The 24935-nt window shown below is 40.2% G+C and overlaps 1 protein-coding gene across 5 annotated transcripts; it reads left to right on the top strand.

The window, feature by feature from the left end:
* The first annotated feature begins 5701 nt into the window (after nucleotides 1-5701).
* HMGCS1 (3-hydroxy-3-methylglutaryl-CoA synthase 1) lies at nucleotides 5702-24935 on the top strand. Of its 5 annotated transcripts, XM_065905360.1 has the most exons (12): nucleotides 5816-5832; nucleotides 10305-10431; nucleotides 10808-10868; nucleotides 16069-16526; nucleotides 16842-16967; nucleotides 17476-17640; nucleotides 19019-19184; nucleotides 19982-20152; nucleotides 20613-20719; nucleotides 21813-21938; nucleotides 22050-22213; nucleotides 23156-24935. In XM_065905360.1, exons 2-12 carry the CDS (start codon nucleotides 10428-10430, stop codon nucleotides 23243-23245), a joined length of 1638 nt encoding a protein of 545 aa, XP_065761432.1. In that variant the 5' UTR covers nucleotides 5816-5832; nucleotides 10305-10427; the 3' UTR covers nucleotides 23246-24935. The 5 variants fall into 5 exon arrangements, with proteins under 5 accessions (XP_065761433.1, XP_065761434.1, XP_065761432.1 ...); XM_065905361.1 differs by lacking the exon at nucleotides 10305-10431 and having other exon boundaries at nucleotides 5702-5832; XM_065905358.1 differs by lacking the exons at nucleotides 5816-5832; nucleotides 10305-10431 and adding an exon at nucleotides 6845-6954 and having other exon boundaries at nucleotides 10807-10868.

The raw sequence follows: 24935 nt of genomic DNA, 5'->3' as shown, positions 1-24935 counted from the left end.
GAGCTTTCTTTCTAACATCTTCCCAATTCCATGTTTACCAATCAATCGTCTGAGGATGACTTGGCTTTCTGTGTATAATCTAGAGGGTGAGTCATGTAGACTTTGAAGGCTGTGGTCCCTTTTGTACTATAACTAATAGGCTGGTATTCTGATTTTGTGCATTATCAACTTGGTTAATGTGGTACACTCCTGAGGACTTACTTCTAGAGCAAGCTGATAAAAGAGGTCTGCTGAGCTCCTGAACCAAGCACCAAACCTGTTCTATGGTAATAAGATTCCCCAAGGGTAATAAGTGCTGTCCTAGGAGAAGTTACCCACCTTTCCTTATTTGACGTTTACCACTTCACTCTAACTTTGAGTACAAATATGTTTCTGTACATAGAATGGTGGAAGGAGTATGGGTTTTGCATCCTAAGACTTGAGTTTTTTTTTTAGTATTTGTTTATTTGACCTGTGTTACATCTTAGTTGCAGCACTCAGGATCTTTTATTGTGGTGCACAGACTCTCTAGTTGAGGTGCACATGCTTAGTTACTCTGAGGCATGTGGGATCTTAGTTCCCAAACCAAGGATTGAACCTGTGTCCCCTGAATTGCAGGGCGGATTCTTTAACCACTGGACCACCAGGGAAGTCGCTAGACCTAGGTTTTGACTTGAAACAAGCTATCTAACCACTCAGTGCCTCAATTTCCAAATTTGTAATTTGGGGTTTATTCAGTGGGGTTAAATGAAGGGAGAGTAGATGCTCAATAAATTCTCTTTACAGATGTTGACAAGGGTGCTGCAGACTGCCCTCCAGATTACAGCGTGGGAAGGAAGTTCCATTGAACTCACTCCTTTTCTTCCCAATAACACAGAGAAAAATGTTTAACCCTGATCCATTAACACTCCTTTTACCTGAAAAATCCAGCTCAAGAGAGAGCTCACTGTTACCATAATTTCCACTCATTTTTATCATTCTTGATTAAAGCTGCAGCTCCTGCATATATAGCCGATGGATCCCTTTTCCAGAAATGATTCTCCTCCTCACTCCTCTCCTTCCTGCCCTCTGGTCTACAACCCAGATAACTTCTTAGTTCTTCAAAACTCAGCTGGGACACATAGGCCTTTAATTTCCTACTTTGAGGCCAGTTCCTCCCTGTGCATCACTCTGCCTCCAGAGCTTCATACATTGGCTCCTTCTCATCCTCCAGGTGTCACTGTCTCAGAGAGATCTTTCCTAACCACTTTGAGTGCATTCCCATCCGACAGCTAGTGTCTGTCTCATTACTCTGCTTTATTTTCTTCATAGCATTACCATTACCTGATGATACTGCAAATTATTTTCTCACACAATGTTTAGTCTCCACAAACTAAACTTGACTGGCTTAGATATTGTGTCTGTCTTGTTTAGCACGGGGAATCCCCTGAGCCTAGAACAGAAGCTGGCACACAGTTGTGCTCAGTAGAGACTCCTGAACGTGATAAATGAATGAACATCACCCGTTCTGGAAAGCCTGCCTTAACTACTGGGATTGACTAGATTCTTCTCTGGACCTTCATTGTCATTTGGGCATGATTTTTTTGGCCATGCTGCGCCGCATGCAGGATTTTAGTTCCCCAACCAGGGATCAAACCCGTGTCCCCTGAAGACTGCCAGGGAAATCCTTGGGCATGATTCTTTATGTAGCACTTGAACTGTAGTATTATAATTATTAATTATGCTATTTTAAAAATATTTTTCAGGATCCTCAAATGGTAGTAACCCTTTCAGAGATGAGAAGAGTAAGAGGTAAAACCCTGGAGGGGAGTAGTGTTGGAAACAGGAATGACTTTTGCGGGTGGGAGTGCTAAATCAGTGGGTTCTCAATCAAGTTCTCATGAGGGGTGGTCAAGTGGTTCTGGTGAGAGAATAATCTCTGGCTGTAGCAGCAGAATTGCTGTTGTCAGACTGTCAGTCTGCAGTCAGGTAGGGACTGGGCCCTAAGCCTCCCTCAGCTTCTTAAGTCATGTAGAAGGATTATCTCTACAGAGATGCCCATGCCATGCAGAGGAAAGAAGCCAGCTGAAACTCTGGCTGGCACTGTTGAGGAGTTTCGTTGCAAAAGGGGCTGAATGAGCCTAGTAGTGGGCTGCTGAGTGCATACTACTGGGTAGGGTATAAATGAAAGTGAGCTCTGGGATTTTGCAGCATGAGACAGTACCAAGGCCAAGTCCTATTCATCAAAGGGAGGCCAGTACAAGAACCCACAGCTAGGACTGAGCCCTCTTCTCATGTAGAACACTCTACAATCTACAATCTGGCAATTGCCATCTTGCCAAGCAAAAGGGCTTGAAGAGATAGAGCCCTGATAGGGAACTGACTTTTGAACTGACGTAATATTTAAGCCAAATAAAGCTGCTTAGCCCTGAAGAGACAGAGATAACTTCAACTGAAAAATCTAATGATTTCTTCTATCCCGTCCTCTCCTGCCCTTTATCTAGTGAGACAGTGGCTGGAAACTCAGCCCTTTGTTTTTCTCTCCTTCACTCTTTAGACTATAAACAGTTTAATGACAGAGTCTGTCTTCCAATTGTATCTTTCTACTGTAGCTCATTGGGAGTCATAAATGGAGCTGCATATGCAGTTTTTCATTGTCTAGCAGCCATGCAAAAAAGTAAGAATAAACAGGTGAAGTTAATTTAATAATTTTTATTTAACACAATATAACTAAAGTATCATTACAACAAGTAATCAATATAAAAATTATTAGTGAGAGAGTTCCTTTTTTGTACTAAGTTTTTAAAACTTGGTGTTTATTTCATACTTATAGTACAGCTCAGCTCACTTTGCACTAGTACTCTTCAAGTGCTCACAAGCTATGTATAGGTAGCACTTGCCTTATTGGACAGCATAGGTCTAGCGCAATTCATGAGTAAAAAGTTAAATGCTTGCTCAATAGATGAATTTATGATACTAAATGTTATCATTACATTGTTGACCAAAAGAAAAATTCACAACCTAAAACTTGAGCATGCATGAGTTTGAGTCACTTCAGTCGTGTCCAACTCTTTGCGACCCAGTGGACAGTAGCTCTCCAGGCTCCTCTGTCCATGGGATTCTCCAAGCAAGAATACGGCAGTTGGTTTCCATGCCCTCCTCCAGGGGATCTTCCCGACTCAGGGACTGAACCCCCATTTCTTATGTCTCCTGCATTGGTAGGTGGGTTCTTTACCACTAGCGCTACCTGGGAACACCCTAAAAGTTGAGAGTTATATTTTATTTGGTAGGAATTTTTAGGACTTTAAGCCTGGGAGGCAGCATCTTAAGAAACCCTGAAAAAACTGCCCTGAGGCATCAATGGAGGAGCCAGGTTATACAGAAATTTTGCAACAAAGACCATGTAGTTAGAACTTCCAAAGTTTACTGTTAAAGAAAAACAGATATCCCAAGTTAAGGAAGTTAGGGCCTTTCTGTGTATGGGAAGATGCAAAAGTCTGGACTCACTGAAATTATTCCTCTGATATGCAAGCTCAGCTATCTGGAGTCAGTATTCTGTATTTTAAAATTCTGAGTTTTCTCAGGGCTCACCATAGGGAGTGGCTGCAGTTACATGGCTACAGTTGGCAGGTATTCTTTCCTTCCTGAGTTCCCTCAAGGCTCACCATCTCATGTATGGCAGTTGGCTACAGTCAGTGATGACTGTGACATACTTTGTTTACTGATATGGCAGGCAATATTTCATTTCTTGCTTCTTAAAGTTCGTTCCTTTCAAAGTAAGGCAGAACAATAAAGTATACTTTCCCTTTGATATATATCATCTACAGTGATTTACTGATACTACTTGGCATTAAATTTAGAAACAATATCATTAAACATATATTAACAAGCTTAAAAATGCACATTCAAGTATGACATGCTTATGTCAAATTGTAGCTCAAAAATCCTTACACTTGCAACCAAAATAAATGTATGTATATTTTGTCCTCAGTTGCATGGATGGCTAATACATATGTAGCCTGGTATAATGTACCATTATATGTCACAGAATCACAGAGGCTTTTTTTAAAATTCAATTGACAAGTTCTATATTTAATTATCAACCTGTTTCATTGTCTATTGCTTGACTTCCCAATAATCAACAACCATGCTCACTTTGCTTAATTGGAGATTAATTCAATCAAAAAGGCAATCTGGGCTTTGTGGGAATTTCCTGTTGTGCAAAATAATCTTCAAGACTATCTAGCTAATTATTTCCTATTGTGTACTCCTGGAGTTGGAAATATTTGCTCCACTGCTAAAAATATTTTTCTAAGGACAAAGCTGTTTTCTTTCTCGTGTCTGTCCTTACTGTCTTTCAGTGAATTTTAGCATGTCCAAAATGTTTAAATCCCATCCTCAAATTGCTATTGGTCACAATCAAGTGGTGTCTCTATCACCTAGTTACTTTATGAAGGTATCAGTGACATTGGTTCTGGAACAGAACGAATGTCATGAGCAACATTATGGAGTATAACCATTATTGAGTGGTCCTCTCCGCCAAGTAACTTACACCACCACTCCACAGTGGTCCCATTGCCACTTTCCTGCTGAGAATGTGTCTTACTAGGTTATTATCTATAGTGGATAAGAAATTTCATATAATATTAGTTGTGTGATGTATAGAATCATCAGTGACCCCTTATCAACAGCATTCCTGTGTCATAATGAAACTGAAGGGAAGAACAAACAACTCAGAAACTCTCATCGTTTCCCACCAAAGTACTACAGTTTCCCTATCTGAGGAGATGAGGCAGAGTCTTACTTAAGTCCATAATTATCCTCCTTTAGATTCTCCCAGTGTTTCAACGCTTTCCTGCAGCCTGAATTGCTCTCTATTTCCTGCGGGAACTAGATGGTGCTTATCCTGTGGGTTTGCTATACTGAGAATTATGAGACCCCTTCCTTCTTTCAACAACCTTTTATTCGGCAACTACCACATATCAAGCTCAGCAGATACAGTGGAGAATGGGCCAGGTGGAGTCACTTCCCTCAGAGTATATGATATGGGCTAGCAAAAATCCAAGAATTAGGACAAACTCCCTGCTTAGGCAAGGCCCCTTACCTTCCTCACTGGTGTCTAATCCCAAACCAACATGCTTTTAGGTTTAGTTTGTATAAAGGCTACAATATTATCTACAACTCTGGTATTTACAATAAGTTTACAAATTCTTGGAGATGTATTCTGCTCCAGCTTGTAATGCGGGCACGCCTGGCTGCTCTAGGAAACTAGAAAACGTTAAGATTGAATTTAAATCAAGTATTTTAGAAATCTTACAGGTGAATCGTAGCTCTGGTTGCTAGGCAACCTGGCGGACTCTCCAGCAGGGACCAACTTGCCTCCCACACTGGACCATCTCTCCCCAGTGGTGGGACGCGGAGGCCTCATTGGTTCTCATCTCCTCTCGCTGAGCTTCAATTGGCCGGAGAACCTCTCACTCCGCTCCCGTTGGCTCTCGCCGTGTCTCGCCGCTCTGTCATTGGTAGGCCGGCTCTCGGGCCACCACACGTCACTCTCTCACCCCATTTTCTCGGCCCTCCGGCTTTGTCCCCGCCCCTTCCCCCGCCCTTCCAGCCACGAGGGAAAACCCTCAGCGAGTGCCTCCTCTAGTTTCCTTCGGATTGGTTGAAGCCGGACTAGGGGGCGGGCACTACGGGGCTCCTCTGCCGGCCACGATTGGCTGCTGGGGCCACTGTCCCGCCTCTCACGGACTCCCGGCCTTGCCGGAGTCTGGTGGGTCCGCGGCTATAAAGCTAGTGGCTGAGGGGGAGGCGTCTCGCACTGTCCCTTCGTTGGTCGCTCACTTTCTACGGCCACCGCCCGGTCATATTTGGGTGAGTGTCCCGAGGGGAGGAGGCGACCCTGGCTGCTGAGGCCTCGCGGGCAGGGTGAGGGCACGGCGGATTGGTGTCCTTGACTAGGCCCGAAAGAGCTCCGGCTCCGTCCGGGTCAGGGCTAAGGTTTGGACCTGGACCTGGAGGATAGGGCGTCGGGAGCGGGGACCGTGCGGGGCTTCCCCTGCCAGGGACCTGGGGCCGACCGCGGTGGGTCCTGGAGGACGGGGGCGTTAATGTGGGCAGGCGAGTCGCAGAGGGGAGAAGGAGAGAGGGTATTAAGAGGTAGGCTTCTGATGACATAGTCAGGAGCTGGAGGTGCCAGGGGAGTGGCTGTGACCACCTTGAGGGGATGGGGTGGGTACATGAGGGGGACGAGAAAGGAGCTGGCCTGCTAAGGTGTTTCCGGAGCCTTGGCTTCAGGGTGGACGCCGAGGGATGCAGAGGATCACACTTGGAGCTTGTAGGTTGACAGGGGGTGTGTCGTCTTGCTACTTAAAGAGTGACTGGGAGGAAGGGAGGTGGGCAGCGTTGCTCTTCGTCCCTAGCTCAGGTGCGAGAAAGCATCACAACCGTGGTTTAACCTGGCTGACTACTTCAAACTCTTGACTGCTTCGGTCTGTGCTTGCTTCCAATATCACAGGTTCCTGCCTCCCACCTTCCTGCCTCCATATTTTTAAAGCCCATCTATATATGTCTCCTCCGTGTTCTGAAAGTCCGTATCTCCCTCCTGCTAATATTAATAGCTTGTTATGATGATGTAATGGGCAGGCACCAATAGGGCTTCACACAGTAGGCTTTGGATTGAACCAAGGACTTTTCAAAACTCGATATATGGAGTCTTTGAAAAACGTGTAAACTGCCTTGGCCAGTGGTAGAGAAGGGATTACGCTGACCCACCCTGGAGGAGAGTTTTGGACAACAGGTAATGTGAGGCTGTCCCTGCTCGTTACACTTGCCCGCCGGCCTTGGTTTAGGGCATCACAGGCTTCTTTGCTCACCTCTGCAGCAGCTCTTCCCTCAGACTGATGCTCTTGCCAACCTGCTGCACCTGAGATGTTCTAGCCGCTGCTGAGTAACATTTGCTGTGTTCCAGAGATGAATTATGAAAAACAATGGCAAAATAAATTACACGATTAAGACACAAGGAAGGGCTAGTAAGCAGATCTTTCCTTCTGAGGTGGAGTTTGGACTTCTTCGCACAGATTTCTGTTAGAAGGCTAACTGAAAGTCCTTACCCTATATCTGGGCCAAATGGTTCTTTGCAGCTTGAGATATCCAAGCAGTCTGTGGTTTTTTATTTTTAAAATTTGAGTTAGTTTTTTGTGTGGATGAGGAGGGCAGGGATAGCATATCTTATGGGAAAGGAGAAAGACTTTATTTTCTGTGTGTCTAAACTTTGCAGGTCTCTCTCCTAAGTTTGTAAATTTGCACGTAAATCAGTTCCAGTGTAGTTCAGTTCAATTCTAGTTTAGTAAATAATCCCAGTTCTCAGAAGGTGTTTCAGATGGGGAGAGTTATATGGATATTATGTTTGGGGCCATAGAAGTCCACGTCATTTGTTGAACTAATCCTGGGCCTTTGTTTTTTTCTTTCTTTCTTCTTTTTTTAAATATTTCTCCAGAGTGCTTTTACATCTTGTTTCTCTTAACTGAGGGATTGATTTTGAGATTTTTTTTTTTTTTTGGATTGATGTTTTAGATAGCTTTTCTCACGGGAAATGCAAAACCCTAATACTGGTGTAATATGTGTTTCCTGGGGATGCTAGCATTATTTAAAACAGCATTCAGTAGAACTGAATGCAGGGAGATGCATTGGGGCTGTAGATGGAGTTTAATGGGCTAAATATCAGAATCTCTATTCAGTTTCATTTGGAAAAGAAAATACTCATAATTTTATGTTGGGTTTATTAAAAAAACCAAGCATCATAGGATGTGATACTTTGTTTCTCAAGACAGTGGTATAGATTAAAAACATATTACCCAATCTAATGGGAAGGCGATAGGACTCAGTTCTTAGTAATCTAGTCATCCTAATGCTGGGCTTGTGGTAGTGCCCGCTTGCTGCTTGTTAACCAAGTGTAGTGAGAGCAATAGAGAAGCTAGTCTTTCAGAGCTTACAGGCTTCATCTTTGGAAGGCATGGACCTGGGGGAGTGTGCATTTGGGAATGACATAAGAGCAACAGGTGTTCTCTTCTGATTCCATATGAATACCTTACACTTTTCAGGGAATAATTGAAACCTACCACTTACTTTGAAGAGCAGCAGAAAAAAAAAAAGCCTTTTTTTTTTTTTTTTTTTAAGCTTCTGGACACCATTTGGGGCTGCAGCTCATCTTAAAGGGATAGTGAAAAGAATCCACTAATGAGGGCTGCTGCTGTAACTAGTTGAATCTAAAAGATTTTTCCTCTAATTATTATAACTCCAAATTCAGCCACTCAAAAAATGCAATTGTGTGCCCTTTACTCCAGCGTCTCAAAGGGATTTTAAAAGAATCAAAATATAGCCCTTCTCCCAACAGGAGTCTAAGTATCCCATATGCTTAAGAAGACTGCCAGAAACTAGCTTTCCACTGACAGTATACTGTGAAGTTGTCAGTGCCATTGTGAATGCAGAGCCTGATTAGAAAGCTCGAGGAAACGTTCCTGGAAGAGGGAGTCTAGAACAGGACCTTGAAATATGAGTAGAGTATCTGATAAGCAGACCAGTACCTCTGGGGGGAGGCAGGGTGTCTGTATTTTTTTCTTAGGGAAATAGACCAGAGTTGTACAGATGTGAGCAAGGCTTTCCTAACAGTAGTTTTGCTTGCCGCCCCTCCTAAGGAGGAAACGTTGCCAGCTCATTCTCAGTTAAAAAGGATTCCAGGATTTCTTTCCTGTAATGGTGAAAAGGATCAGCAGGTAACTGCGTGTGGTTTATTGTGTACCAGAATATGTACTGGGTGAACTTCTCTGACCACCTCTTTGAATCCGTGCTAACAAGGGGGCCAGAGGAGGAATTCAGAACACTGAATAAACCCCAGGAGAAAGTTGGTTGGCCCTAGGCAGTCTCATCATTCTTCAGGGGTGTGTGTGTGTGTGTTAGTCACTCAAGTCGTGTCCAACTTTTTGTGAACCCATGGGATGCAGCCCTCCAGGCCTTCTGTCCATGGGATTCACCAGGCAAGAATACTGGAGTGGTTTGCCAGTTCCTTCTCCATCTTTAGAGATCTCTGCCAAACTCAAAATGCCTGTGATTCATTAACTGCCTCCTAAGCCTCTATCGCTTGCTCTGAAAAGACCTGTTAGAAATAAGCTGATGACCTGCTTGAGCCTTTGGCACTGCTGTTTTTGTCCAGGTAGAGAAGCCTCCTAGTAGCTGCAGAAGAGAATGGAAAGCTGCGGGGTTGGGGGGAGGTCCCTTTCAGATTGATTCTTTCCCAAAGCGGCATTTGTGGCCTCCATTTCCTGTCGACTCCAGGCCTCTATTTCTCCTGAGAACTTGAGTAGCTTGGCAGTTCCGTGCAGATCTTTCATCTTCTGTGTCTTTCCTCGCTTTCTCTTGTGCACTGAATTCACTCCCTCCCTTCTCCCTGCTGCTCGCTCTATGCCTTCCCACGTAAGCTCCCTCCCTGATGTAAATAATCAAAATTGAAAGAAGGAATATTGGCAGTTCAGGAGAAATTCCCTTGATTAAAGTAGTGTCAAATGCATATACATACGTGATTTCAAGAAGAAATATTGTGTTATTTAAATAGTTTCAACACTTTTCAGAGAAGAGGGAATCATGCCCCCCCCACTAGTCCCCATGGAATGCTTAATTTGCAGATTACAAAAGCATAATTTGAGGTAATCAAGAACATAAAATTAGTTCTTTTCTCATTGTATATATTATCCTGTCATCAGGTTTTTGGAATACAGCAGTCTTATCTTTTCCAATAAAACTCAGAATCTATTTAAGGTGGGGGGAAATTAATGAAGTAAAAGGAACTAAGTCTATAAGCTCTTAAATGATCTAATTATGTGAAAGCAGTAGAGCTTTACTGAATAGCATCTGAGAGTACTCTCCAGTTAATCAGGCAAGGGCAGATGCTGTATTCACCAACAATTAAATAGAGACCAAAGGTAATTGTGTTTGCGTCCAACAGGAACTGTTCCAAGTAACAACCCTTCAAAGTAAATGGACAGAGGAAAATGCTCCAAGGTCACCTTCCATTTTGTTTCCACATAATTTAAATGATGATAAAGCTTAATGATCCTCGGTCTTGATATCAAATATCTACCTTTTTAACCCAAGCTCTAAGAGGAAAATCACTTTCTAAAAGGTTGGGGTAGGTGAAAGTGACCATGTTGAAAACCAGGAGCATAAGATTAAATAAATGAAGGTAATTAGCTCTTGCTAGAAAGATTGTTTTTGTTTGAAAAATACTAAGAAGTAAGATAATAATCAGTGTATTGGTGCTTTATATTTTTTACAAATTTTATCTTCTCAAGCATCCTTTACGATGAACTGGGAGGGCAGGTATTACTCCATTTTACAGATGAGGAAATTGAAGCTCAGAAAGGCACAGGCTGTCATTAAAGTCTCAAGCTCCTAAGTGCAGAGCAAGCTCTTGAATGTGTAAGTCTCTTTACTCCAGAAATTTGTTAGCCTAGTACAACTTATATTCCTCTCCCTCAATTCTTGAAAACTCTTTTCTTTAGTAAAGAAGATTACTACTCTCCCAGCATCATACTTGGTTTAAAGCCTGAATCAGTCATATGAACTACATGTATCAACTTATTACCAGGACTGAAACTACCACTGTAAGAGCTAATAAAATAAGGAGAGAAAAGTTTTATAATCTTTAAGTACCATTTTTTTTTTTCTTTAAGCAAAGTCAAATTCTGTTCTCTATAATGTAATTGGATCAGGAAATGTTTATTTTAACTTGCTTTGAATTGGAGTCATTATTTGATATACGACTTTAAAAGAGGTTCTTATTTGAAATTCCTAGTGTCTGAAGGAGGAGACAGAGTGACAGACCTGGAGACTGCAGTTCTTTATCCCTCACACAGGTATGGCATCCTGTCATGCTGCTCAAGGAGAGTTTTCCTGTCTAATGGAAGGGGGAATTTTTAATTTTTATGCTAGGACAAATAACCATTGTGTGCACTACACATTCTTAAAACCCATTATAGAATTTTATTTTATCTTTTAAATATTAGTGCCATAATGCTTCAGAAGACTAATTTTGTGTTTATTAAACTAATGTTTACAATCTAGAAACTAATTTTCAAAATTAGTGTTTGCTCATAAGAGGAAAAAAATGTAGAGAATAAAATGTAATCCTATAAACTGCTTAATCAGAAACAGTCACAGGTATGCACGTGTACCAATAGTGCATGTTGAATTACAGCCTCAAAAGATACCCATCTGGCCTATGGATGAATGTGTACAATTATGTGAGACTGGACAGTAGTTATAAATGTGTTTGAACCAATAATCTAATTATTTGCAGCTATTGCTTACTTCTGTAACCATGGAGCTCCCCTTATGATTCTGCTTTTTTATGCTTCAGCTTTATGATTTCTTATGGTTGTTACTAATTTTAGATTAGAAGGCTAGTAGAATTTCATTTATTCAACATCCAGCTTCTAGCCTATGCCAAGCGTTGTACTGGAGACTAGGGACACAAAGACGAACAAGGTAACACTTCTTGCTTTCCAGAAGCTCCTTGTGCAATGCAAGAAAGAGGCTTGGAATAGTTTTAAATAGCATCTTATCAAAGGTCAGATGTGCATTTTAGAGAGGTGATCCTAGGACAGGGGAACGATGGAGGCAGAGAGCTCAGTTAGGAGGCTGGCATCATGGTCCTGGGAACTGAGGCCGAAGTCCCTCCCTGATGGGCCCTGAGGAGCTAGGTTTGCCCTTATATCAGCATCCTTAGCTGATTTCCCTGTTTTTTTGCCTTTTTTTTTTTTTTTCCTTTTTCTTTTCCCATCTGTCTGTCATTCACAAACTTAAAAGATTCTCAAGGGATCGTATTGGTCTGTCTTGTGTCCTCCTAGGCAGGAAGCATTGACAAATTGTTCACAAGGAAGGTGGGACCTGGTGCTCCTACTGTCCACCAGAGGGGGTGAGCTTTCACTTTAGGACAGATTGAGTCTTCTTTTGGTCTTTGTTGGAAGATAGCTTTGGAAGGTTCACAGAGTTCTGTGGTAAAAGTGTATTTTTCTCCTCCTTTGTAAAGAAATTTTAAAGGAAAATTTACGTCTTTTTATTGAAAATCTCAGATCTTTAGCTGGTCTTTTTTTCTTGCTCTAGTTTATGTCTGGCCTATATCAGAAGCTATTTGAGAGGACGACATAAGAGCATACACTTAATAGAATATAAAGTAAAGATTTTAGACCAGAAACTATATCGATCTTTTTGTTGTTTTAAATGCCATGAAGCCAGTTTACTTTCTGATTTAATATTCCTCTCTTTCTACTTTTCTCACTCTCCCTCAATTTCAACCAAAAGGTAAATATTTTAAAATTAGATGGTGTTTTACCAAGGCTTCCCTTGTGGCTCAGCTGGTAAAGAATCCACCTGCAATGTGGGAGACCTGGGATTGATCCCTGGGTTGGGAGGATCCCCTGGAGAAGAGAAAGGCTACACACTCCAGTATTCTGGCCTGGAGAATTCCATGGACCATATAGTCCATTGGGTCGCAAAGAGTCAGACACGACTGAGCGACTTTCACTTCACTAACTTTTACCAAGGATGTAACAAAAATACTTTGGCTATCAAAAATCCTCAGAGAATGAGCAATGTTGACTGAATTAGACAATATAAAAAATTTTCCACACCGAAGTCAGGCATGATTTACTTCATGATTCACTTTGATGAGTATGGGTTAATTTAGGTACATTTTTTTTTCCCCCTGAAGTGAAACAAGTCACTTGTTTAACTCTAGGAGACTTAATAATAGAGTTATACCTTATTTAGTAAGTACCATATAATAAGAACTAATCAGAGCTGGTTTGATTTTGATAAACATAGATTAATTCTGGAATTAGAGCTTTGCTTTATGGCGTAAACTGGTTCATATCTTCAGAAGATTATATGTATTTTTCCACTTTATTTCCAATAGCACTGCAAGCTATTGGACCAGGCAGGGGAAATTATACTGTCCTCATCATGTTTAGAGCAGTTTGAAGAGTTGAAAAGAATGTAAAGGGTAACCTTGTGGGAAAGGCTGGAAAAGTGGTTAATCCTACCGCCTCTGTTTTGGTGATTTAAAGGGTAGCATATAGGAGGGGTTCTTTTTATAAGTATATGGACTGCTTTTTGTTTTTAACACTAGTTTTTTCCTGTGGACTATGAAGATGACTTAAACATGTTTTATTATAAACTTAGAATATGCCTTGTGACACATTAGTCTCTTTAGGTCTTCATTTCAACCTCAGTGTAGCTGAGTTTAGATTATCGTAAATCGATGGGCTTGCCTATAAGAGGGAAGAGATGGGACAAAGTGGAGAGGTGCTTCTCTGCTCACGTTAGTGTATCTGACAGTGAGTGATTCTGTCAAGAAATACAACAGTGAAGGCTAGAAATCTGGGAGTTATCTACCCTAAACATTTCATCCTTTTCCTACCATCTGGTCAATCACAATTTCTGCCAGTTTTTTGCTTCCAAAATTTTCTGAAGTTGCTCCTTTTCTCTTCATGTAGTAATTACTCTGTTTCATGACCTATATCTCATTGGGCTTCCATATCAACTTCCTAATTCAGATCCATTCTCCATGTAGCACCAGTGACTGTGTAAAATGGAGACTCACACTTTTCTGCCTGTGACCCTCAATAAGGAATCCACGTTGTATTGCAACCCAGGATACACATGAATAATTAAAACAAAATTTTCATGAAAAATTCTTGGCATTTACCATGTGCTGTGCAATCTGATATTTTGTTTGGTTTTAAAAGATGTTTGACACTCACTAAATTGATCCCAGAATTGGAAAAAGACTGATCTGAACATTAATATAACCATGTTGTTTAAAACTCTTTTGATGGCTTCTTACTGCCTTCATGATGATGCTGAAGCTCGCTAACATCACATGCCAGAACCTTTATGACTCAACCCTTAGCTGGCTCTCCTGACCCACTACTTGCCTGATCTACTCATTGGGCTCACATTTCACTTCAGTAAATTAGTATAACTTTTCATGGTTCCTTGTGGTGTGCCTTTGTTTATGTTGTCCATTCTGTGAAAACTACTACCATCTGCTTCTGCAGAGCTTTACTGATTATTCCAACTCATTCCTAAGACTTGGGTCAGGCCCCAGTAACCAAGAAGCCTTTCTTCTCGTTCCTTCCCTGGTTGAGTTAGGTAGTTCTAACAGAATGAGACTGGAATGTCTCTGTTGTTTCACTTGTTTATTGTTATCTTTGTAGCTTCTTATCCCACAAGACAGTGAATATTTGAAAGGGCAAGGTTTACCTCCTATTAAACTTATCCTGAATGTTTGGCATTTAACATGTTGTCATTGGATGGATGGATGAAAAAATAAGATTCTTATATTTAGAAGGAAGATTCAACTGGCGCCCCTTAAGGCCTTTAACTTAAGATTTTGTGACTATGTTTCCAGGTGCTTATTTTTCAGGCTTTAATACACTCATATCTTGATAACCTACAGGCTAAGGGTAGATCTTGTGATTTAAGGACAGCATCTCTGCTTGAGACATTTTCTCAGGATTTCAATAATTAACAGCCCACTATGGCAGCAGCCTGTGATTTCATTATCGCCAGTGCTCCACCTGTGTTGGCAGACTGGCAGAAGAAAAATGACCCAAATACAAGATGTGCCTTTTGTCAGTGGCAGCAGCAGCGAGAGTGTGGGGCTTTGGCTCTCACTCAGCAGCCGGGGTGCAGCCTCAGCAGGAGTGTGCGCTCATGGGGTCCGAATAGTAACCGTCTTCCCCCCTTTTGCTCCTGTAGCCGGGCCAACAGAGTGGTGACCATTTCCCTATATTAAAATCCTCCTCGTTAGAAACATCTCGAGTAATTTCTCTTTTTCTGATTGAACTAACCTCTAAAGAAATTGAGGCCCTGACAGGTTATGTGACAGGTTATGTGACAAGCAACACTCTTGAGTGGCTAGCACATTTTCTTTGCACTGTTGGTGAACAAATCTAAACACTACTGAACGTTGGTGTGGCAACAGTGCAACTTTTAAAGGCCACTTTTTTTTAAAAGGGATTATTTTAAGAGGGGTTGTCTAAGATGCCATGCAAATAATATGTGGGTTATGGTACCAGTTTTCAGATTTGGATCTGTTGTGTTGTTTTGCCTGATGTAGAAGCTAAATGATAATCTTGTGCTCTCATGATCATTTATCACCTGTACACTAGCTGTGGAAAGTACAGAATATTGACTTTTGACCTATTATGGGTCCGGGAAGTTGTCTTTGCTTTAAGTTGTAATCATTTGGGTTCTAGATGGTGGAGTGGGGGTGGGGGTTACTTTGGAAGGCTGAGATTTTAATAGCAGGGGCCTTGAATAGAGTGCCATGGCAGACTTGACAGTGTGACTTTTCTACATATTGGGATTGTTTAGATCAATAAAGAATGCAATACTGTTTGATCTAATTAAAACTGTTAGTAGGTAACAGGTTTATGGTTTAGTATGTTAGTTTAACTAAAACTGTGAGTATTTAAAGTCCCATAAAGTCAATAGCTGTGAATAATCCATATATGGAAATGAATGAATGACTTTTTGAGTGGCCAGGAATAGATCAGATACTTGAGTTCTGATCTGTGGGCCATGTTACTAAATTCTCATTTATCTTATAGTTCTTTACAACATAGATGAGTCTTATTTCAGTTTTCTTTACCTCTAATAATCATTTTTTTCATTTATTTTTATTAGTTGGAGGCTAATTACTTTACAGTGTTGTAATGGTTTTTGCCATACATTGACATGAATCAGCCATGGATTTACATGTGCTCCCCATCCTGATTCCCCCTCCCACCCTCCCTCCCCATCAATCTAAAGATACCTAGTTTTGAATAACCTGTAAGTCTTTCTAAAAGATGATAACTTTAAATAATAATAGAGTCAATAACTCTGCTCATACTATCATTGCTACCTCCACATATTAAAATTGACTGTCCTAAGAATATACTAAATTTAGAAATTAATATCAATGTTGATTTCTCAAGTTTGAACTTGACAGTCTACAACCTATAATCTAAAACAATGTTTTGTTTTGTTTTTTCTATTTTTCTTAAGTTCTTTCACCATGCCTGGGTCACTTCCTTTGAATGCAGAAGCCTGCTGGCCCAAAGATGTGGGAATTGTTGCCCTTGAGATCTATTTTCCTTCTCAATATGTTGATCAAGCAGAGTTGGAAAAATACGATGGTGTAGATGCTGGAAAGTATACTATTGGCTTGGGCCAGGCCAAGATGGGCTTCTGCACAGATAGAGAAGATATCAACTCTCTGTGCATGACTGTGGTCCAGAATCTTATGGAGAGAAATAGCCTTTCTTATGACTGCATTGGGAGGCTAGAAGTTGGAACGGAGACAATCATCGACAAATCAAAGTCAGTGAAGACGAATTTGATGCAGCTCTTTGAGGAGTCTGGGAATACGGATATAGAAGGAATAGACACAACTAATGCATGCTACGGAGGCACAGCCGCTGTCTTCAATGCTGTTAACTGGATTGAATCCAGCTCTTGGGATGGTATGTTGCATATTTTTCCAAAGAAACTCTCCTTGAGGATGAATAGCCCCAAATACCATTTGCAGACTTTTACCAGTTATGCTTGTTTGAACGTGTTCAGAAAGATAGCTATGACTTTCAACTTATTTAACTTACAAGTTAGTTCTCTTTATCATGTAGGATAAAATTATCTATCAGAATTTAGTCAGAATATTTTTTTTTCTTTACCGAAGATAAGAAAATATGATACATTCTGGGAAAATACAATACTTTCAGTTTGTATGTATGATAGGGTGTCAATCACCTTCTTGTATACTAACAAATAATATTTTTCAGGACGGTATGCCCTGGTAGTTGCAGGGGATATTGCTGTATATGCCACAGGAAATGCCAGACCTACAGGTGGAGTTGGAGCTGTTGCTATGCTAATTGGGCCTAATGCACCTTTAATTTTTGAACGAGGTGAGTGGGAAGTATTTTTTTTTTATTTGTACAATATGCTGAGAAATTTAAAAATTAGAAGCTTGTACTTGGTGTTCATAAATGCAGGCACTACCTGCTAAGAGCTTTATGTGTATTATCATATTTAGTCTTCATAGGAATCCTATGACATAAGTGATGTCATCCCCATTTTACAGAGGAGTAAAATGGGTTTAAGTAGGGTTGCTAACAACTGGGAGAAGTAACTTGCCCATAGTCATATAGTAATTTGTTTTCAATTCAGAGCAATTGTGATCTCCCAGTTAGGTGTATGAAACTTGCATAAAATGTTGTATATCAAGAAGCTTAGGCCTGTCCATGGATATTGTTATGTTTCACTTCAATTACATACTCGTTTCACCTTGTGATTTCTATTCTGCAAGTGATGAGTTGACTAGATTTAAGAAAAGTTCCCAGATAATGCAATTTGCTTACTAACATACATCAGGAAGCAGACTTACATGGACCTCTTCCTTTTTTGTTCTACTAGGACTTCGTGGGACACATATGCAACATGCCTATGACTTTTACAAGCCTGATATGCTTTCTGAGTATCCTATAGTAGATGGAAAATTGTCCATACAGTGCTACCTCAGTGCATTAGACCGCTGCTATTCTGTCTATCGCAAGAAGATTCGTGCCCGGTGGCAGAAAGGTGGGCTTTATCAATTTTCCTTGGTCTTGCTATCTGTTGAGGGCAGTGTAACATACTCACTGTCTTTAGTGAGAAACTGCTTCATGGGCATCCTTCTTTAGTGTTTTCCTTTAACCATTGCTTCCTCACCCACCAAATAGCATAGTTTTCCCACAGTTTCTGGTAACATGTAATTTAAGAGGACAGGTAAACTTTGCAAATGAAGTTTATTTCTGTAAAAATACTTAGGATGACTTTACCCAGTAAGAATATCAAAAGTAAGATAAAAGAAAGTAACTTGAAAAAAAAAAAAGAAAGTAACTTGAATCTGGTACATATTCTGAGAGAGGTAGACAGTTGCAAATAAATTTTAGTTTGCAACTGTGATCTGGAGAAAATGAATGAAAATAAATTACCAAAGTGACCCCCGCCTCCCCACATAGTCTTTTTGTACTTGACCTGTGAATTCATGGGCTTCCCTTGTGGCTCAGCTGGTAAACAATCCTCCTGCAATGTCGGAGACCTGAGTTTGATCCCTGGGTTGGGAAGATCCCTTGGAGAAGGCAGAGGCTACCCACTCCAGTATTCTGGCCTGGAGAATTCCATGGACTGTATAGTCCATGGGGTCGCAATGAGTTGGACACGACTGGGCAACTTTCACTTCACTTCTGTGAACTAAAACTTGCTGTTTTAGTGTCATCGTCAATCTCTATCTTTAACCCTGAGAAAGTGCTTGAGATACTGAGAAGGACACTATTTGAATTAAAACCATGAAAGCATACAGTATTATATAAAGTATGCTTTTTCCATAGTGCAAGTTTGCTTTATAGGGTTTGTGAGAGAGGGTTAAAAATAAGATTCAATAACAGATATTAGAAAACATAGTGGCTTTAGATAAGAAGCATTCTTGAAGTATGTAATATATACTGTTTACCAGTATTTAACAGTACAGTGATTTTCTAACATTTATTAGAATGTGCAGTAAGAAATATACTTTGCATTGTTATGTGCAGTTAAATGGAAACTAGTGTCTTCAAATTTTTTTGCTCATGCTGCAAGTTATACAGTTTACTCTTTTCTACTTTTTTTCATTCAACCAAAAAGACAACCTCTTAATTTATTAAAATTTAAAAAAAATACTGGCCTTGATCCACTAAATTGATTACACAGCCCACTAATGGATTGTGATAGTTTAGTTTGAAAACCAATAATAGTGTATATTATTCTATTTCTGGATGTCTTTTTGACACAAATTTTAAACCATAGAGATATTTCATTATATAGTATATTTTTTATTGCTACTTAAAGATATAAAGACATCCCAGCCCTGTTCTAAAATCAGATTTCAAAAGTTAGTGGCTTAAATGGATTTCATAATTTCTTTGGATTTCTCTTTCAGAGGGAAATGATAGAGATTTCACCTTGAATGATTTTGGTTTCATGATCTTCCATTCACCCTATTGTAAACTGGTTCAGAAATCTCTAGCTCGGATGTTGCTGAATGACTTCCTGAATGACCAGAACAGAGATAAAAATAGTATCTACAGTGGCCTAGAAGCCTTTGGGTAAGAGGAATTACGATTTTTCTCCCTTCTATGTGAGAGTATTTTTTTATATTAGTTAAACCACTATTTATACAGACATGAAAATTTTAGAGTCAAAAGAAGTCATCTTGTCTAACCTATTTAATCAGTGAAGAAACCGAGTCCCAGAGAGGTGGTCGCTCACCTATATGAATTCTTTAGTCTTTCCTACTCAGATTTTCTTATTTCCTCCTCTTAGATCTGTTCCTATTGTCACCTTGATGATGTAGCCCCTCAAGTGCCTGCGTTTATAGAGCAGCGTCTTCCTTCTTCTCCCTGCCTCTCCTCTGCCCACAGCCGTTCTGCCCTTGGCCACGCCTGATATCTGCTCTCATACTCCTTCCGTTTCCCCCACTTTTTGGGCCTCCTGGCCTGCCATGCCTGTTAAACTCTTGCTGTTTCTCCTGTGTCCCTTCTCCATCTGATAAAGTGTTTAACACTTGCTTCCTATAAATGTGACTCTTCTAATTAAATAGACAATATTATGGACCTGAAATAGTAGTATATTCTGTTTGGTGATGACAGAGCTGTAGTGGATTATTAACGCATTAGAATTATGTTCTCTTGATTATTAAAGAAAAAGAACTTTTCAGAAAAAGGGCTGTATTTGTACAGCTGCTATATCTTACCTAGCAACTGGCATACTGCTACTTGGTGTTTAATAAATGGGAAATCACCCTCATATACTTCGATTAGAATAGTAGTTAGGTCCAGTAAGTAATATAGTAAAAATAGAGTCTTTGGACACTGTAAGATTATCTTTTTTCTAAAATTCTCAGGGATGTTAAATTAGAAGATACCTACTTTGACAGAGATGTGGAAAAGGCCTTTATGAAAGCTAGTTCAGAGCTCTTCAATCAGAAAACAAAGGCATCTTTGCTTGTGTCAAATCAAAATGGAAACATGTACACGTCTTCAGTGTACGGCTCCCTGGCTTCAGTTCTTGCACAGTGAGTATAGATTCCCACTGCTTCAGTCCCCTTGTCTGGGGATGTTACATTTCTGAGACCAGAGCTGCTATCAGGCATGTTGGTGGCACAGAATGGTCTTTTACTTCCAGGTTCTCTAGCCTATTCTCTATTGACTTGAAGGCAATATGGAATGAGGCTATAGTTATTTATCCCAGAGTACTAAATTTCACACTAGCTTTCCCCGCTGTTCTCATGTTCTCTTGACCTACAGTTGAACCATAAATCCCCAGCTGACAAAGTAGTTTATTTTAGAGCATAACTTTTCTCAACTCCATCATTTCTAGAGAGATAAGAACTCTTGTTTTCAATCTGCTTACTGTAAACAGTAAAACTTTAGGTCAGATCCCTAGGCTTAGGATAAAGTTTATTCCAGCTGTGGTTTTCTGCCCACTGTAGTAGGATGAGTTAAACTTTAAGAGCTTTTTTCCCTCCTACATAGGTACTCGCCTCAGCAGCTGGCAGGGAAGAGGATTGGTGTGTTTTCTTACGGCTCTGGTTTGGCTGCCACTCTTTACTCCCTCAAAGTCACACAAGATGCCACACCAGGTAAACGCTGAGTCTTTTAACAACAATGTACTGAGAACCTACTGTGGTAAGGCTGACTTAGCAGGCTTCTCAAGTGAACGCTTAACTCTCTTCCATAGATGTTTATGACATTTTAATCTTTATTACTTCTTTCAGCACTCTGCCCAAAAATTCTGCTTTAACTGGGTAAATGGCAGGATTATGTCTGAGTCAGAATATCTTTCCTTCTTTCCAAGTCAGGAAAAAAAAAACTGTATAATGAGCTTAAAGATTTTTTTTTTTTTAATGGTATAGTGTTTGACTTTTCCTTCTTTGGCAAGTAATTTTATTTTTATCTATTATCTCATTTAAAAAATTATTTATTTATTATTGGGCCGCGTGGGATCTTAGTTGCAGTGCTTAGACTCTCTAGTTGTGGTGTGCAGACTCCATAGTTGTGCACGGACTCCCCAGTGCCTGGGCTTTGTAGTTGCTCTGAGGCCTCTGGGGCATGTAGCATCTTAGTTCTCCAACTAGGAATCAAACACTTACTTGCTCTGCATCACAAGGCAGTTTCTAAACCACTGAACCACCCAGGAAGTCCCTTTTATGGCATTTTTAAAGCATAGGTAGAGAAAGGGAAGTGTCCTTATTTAAGGCTGGCAGCTTTTGAGTCTTCACACTAATGATTGAGACTGATCATAGGAGTGAATAATACCAGACCATTTCTTGTAGGCTTGGTGGTTTATTAAGTTACCTAATGTCTATAGGGATGTGATCGTAGCTGTATTTAAGGATACTTTTGTGTCCTCCCTGAGCAGGAAGGAGCAAAAATACAGAGAAAAATGGACTTGGCATTATTCTGAAACTGTTGGTTGACTCTAGACAAGTTATTTATAGTTTCACATCCCACCTATTTCCTCAGCTGTCTACTGGCCAAGGCTGAACAAATGTCTAGTCAAGGCTCATAGGAAGCCACGTCAAATAAATAACATCTTATCTTTTAACTAAACAATAGCCTGTAGTTCTGAAAGAAATGAAAAGTTGTTTTTTCCCTTTGGCAGCATTCTGTTCAGGCTTTGGGATATGTATACTATTTTTAGTGTTTTAATGTTGCAATTATTTGCTATTTTAGGGTCCGCTCTTGATAAAATAGTAGCAAGCATATGTGATCTTAAGTCAAGGCTTGACTCAAGAACTTGTGTGGCACCAGATATTTTTGCTGAAAACATGAAGCTCCGAGAGGACACTCATCACTTGGGTAAAAGCATTAAATTATAAATATACACCCAGGAGCCTACTGGAGGGCTGTTTTGTTACCAGATGAGTTATACGTTATAACTCCTTTTTCATATCCTCTGCCTTTCTTTAGCCAACTACATTCCCCAGAGTTCCATAGAGTCCCTCTTTGAAGGAACATGGTACCTGGTTCGAGTAGACGAAAAACACAGGAGAACTTACGCTCGGCGCCCCTCGCTGAACGACGACACTTTGGATGAGGGAGTAGGTCTTGTGCACTCGAGCAGTACAACCGAGGTGAGTAAAGCTCATTGGGTTTGGTCTTGGGCTTTGATTGGATAAGAAAATCTCCATCCCCAGACCTCCTGACTGAGGTGACCTCACTGAGATTTATCCACTTAAAGGACTGTCAATAAATCAGGGTGATTCAGAACCTGGGCTTTGGGAGTGGGTTCCAGCTGTGCCATTTTCCAGTTGTATGCAGTGCTTTGCAGTTATTAGTATTTTTTAGTGCACAGTAAGTACTAGGTTTTGTTTTTTTTTTTTAGCAATACCAAAGTTTAAAGCAAAACTGAGAAGGCTCACTTGTAGTTTGTGTCTTGGTCAGAGATGAAGCAGGGGCTGGGTGTTGAGCCCCTCACATCCCTTCTCTCAGGCCATTGTCTAATCTATCTCCAGATGTCGAGAAGGAATAGTAATTGCTCTGACTGGAATTCCTGTTACATGCTAGTCACTTTTTCGGTTTTCTACGTAAACCCTTAGAAAAACCCCCTTGAGGTAAATGCTACTGTACCCATTTTAGAGATGAAGCTGAAGGAAGTTAAATGACTTGACCAAGCCAGGCTTCAAACTACAGACTTTAAAAGCTTGGAGGTTATTTATTTTATCCACTCAGCACAAATGTGCTGAATGCGTAGTCTTGCTTTTTGAGGCAGCAGATCAAGCCACGATTGTTTGAAATCAAAGGCAAGATATAATAAGGGAAATACTGGGTACGGTAGATAGATCTCTGTGGCCCTCCTATCCCTTGCTATAGGGGTAATCATATCATACGTTCACCATAAGGTAAAGAATGGACATTTTTGCTCCCTCCATGAAAAGTTCTATAGAATATATATTTAGCATAAGCCTCTCCAGAGCTGCCCTTTTCCTATTAGAACTTTGGTTAGCAACATGATTCTTCCTGGGGGGAAAAAACTCTTAAGAGGCAACCACATTTTTCTTTTCTTTTGTTTTTAGCATATTCCAAGCCCTGCTAAGAAAGTGCCAAGACTCCCTGCAACAGCAGCAGAACCTGAAGCTGCTGTCATCAGTAATGGGGAGCATTAAGATACTTCTATGAGGTGGAGGACTTCAGCGGGGTTGGGGGAGCGTATGGGAACGGTTGGGGGAACGGGACATCTGGGGTCAATTTTAAAAGATTACATGTTGCTTAAATTTTTACGTGACTGACATGGAGCCTGGAAAACTGTTGTGTTCTTGAGAAAGTCTCTTTGCTCAGTTTGCTAACATGCTTCCTGTTGTGGTCTAGCCAATGCTTGCTGTACCCGATGGATGTTAAGGGCTCTGTAAGACTTCATACCTCTCTGGCCATGTGTATGCATGAAGCTTAGTTTTCAAATGTAGCCTGAAATCGTGCACTTCTGGTGAGGAAAGCAGTGGTACTAGTCTCCGATTTTAATTTTTTTAAACATGTAAGAATTTTATACTTTGAACAAACAAGATTCCTGAAGGTTCCTGTGGTTTTTGAAAAAAAAGTTTTTAGTTTAGGGAATGTGTGGTTTTAATGTAATATGCACAAACCTGGTTTGAAAATGAGAAGACAGACACACTCTTTTTCTAGAATTTGTGAATTCGAGAGAGAGGGAAGAGTTGGGACGGTAACACTGGTTCTGGAAACTGTTGCTTTAAATCCAGGCCGGCAGTGATGAGTTACTGTCATGACCTCTGAACAGAGGGATGCCAGCACTGAGCAGTCTCTGGTGTAGATAACATGGTACCTTTGAGGGCTATGGATCTGCTCCCTAGGTCTGCTCCTGACTCAGTTCAAAGTGTATTTTGTGGAAGAGCCTTGAGATGTTATTGGAGCTGTGTATGAGAAAGCTTGTGGCTGTGATCCTTCCCTTGTACCTTATTTTGAGGAATAAATAAAACATTTTTCTGGCTGCCTCTCAAAAATTTTAAACAAAAAGGAGGATAGGGACAGGGCATTGTGAAGTTGTTTCTAATGGTTCAGTATTATAAATCCAACTTTAAAGACTGACAGCCTAAATTCATGTTGTAAGTATTCCTTTCCTTTTTTGTTTTTGTATCTGTTCAGTGAAAATTAAAAGATTCAACTCAAGTTTTTTACATAGTGTGACCAGCCAAAAAGTATTCCACTTCTCAAGGTCTGGAAGTAGGATGTATAGAGTGTTTTCTCAGACTTTTACCTTAAAAATAACAATAACAAACTATCACTTGGAATGAATAAGACTGGTTCGACAGTTTCTTAGATCTTTCTGGTGCTGAACTATGACATGAGCCTTATAGATTGTAAAATAGAGATAGTTGGAACTAATGTACAGAATTAAATTTTTTAAACTTTATTTGCTGTGGAATTCTGTGAAGTGTCAGTTATCCAAAATAAACTTACACAAATATGAAATGTAATGTTTCAGATTGCAAGGTAATACGTAATGTAGTGTTTGTAACATACTCTTAATATTGACTAGTGGTGATTTGATTTGTACAGTCATGATTTGTTGAAATGACTTCATTTTAACATACACTGATGTAGATTAATAATGTAAGTTCAGATTTAAAGATTGATGGGGAAATGGTGCATGTAATACTTTTTGCAAGTATCGGGAGTTCAGTATGTTTTGAAAAGAGTAATTTAACTTTTGGGGTGTCAGGAAATGGGTTTTCTCAAAGTCCATTGCCGGCAATGGGCAGGCCTTGTAATACTGGCGCAGAACATTAATTGTACACCTTATTAACAGTGAGGTGGATAACTTTGAATAAAGTTTTAGAGAAA

This window comes from Muntiacus reevesi, chromosome 14 (genome assembly GCF_963930625.1).
Source record: "Muntiacus reevesi chromosome 14, mMunRee1.1, whole genome shotgun sequence".
In the NCBI taxonomy this organism is placed as follows: domain Eukaryota; kingdom Metazoa; phylum Chordata; class Mammalia; order Artiodactyla; family Cervidae; genus Muntiacus; species Muntiacus reevesi.
Note: the sequence above shows the minus strand (reverse complement) of the source record. Positions and strands in the feature narration are given on the sequence as shown.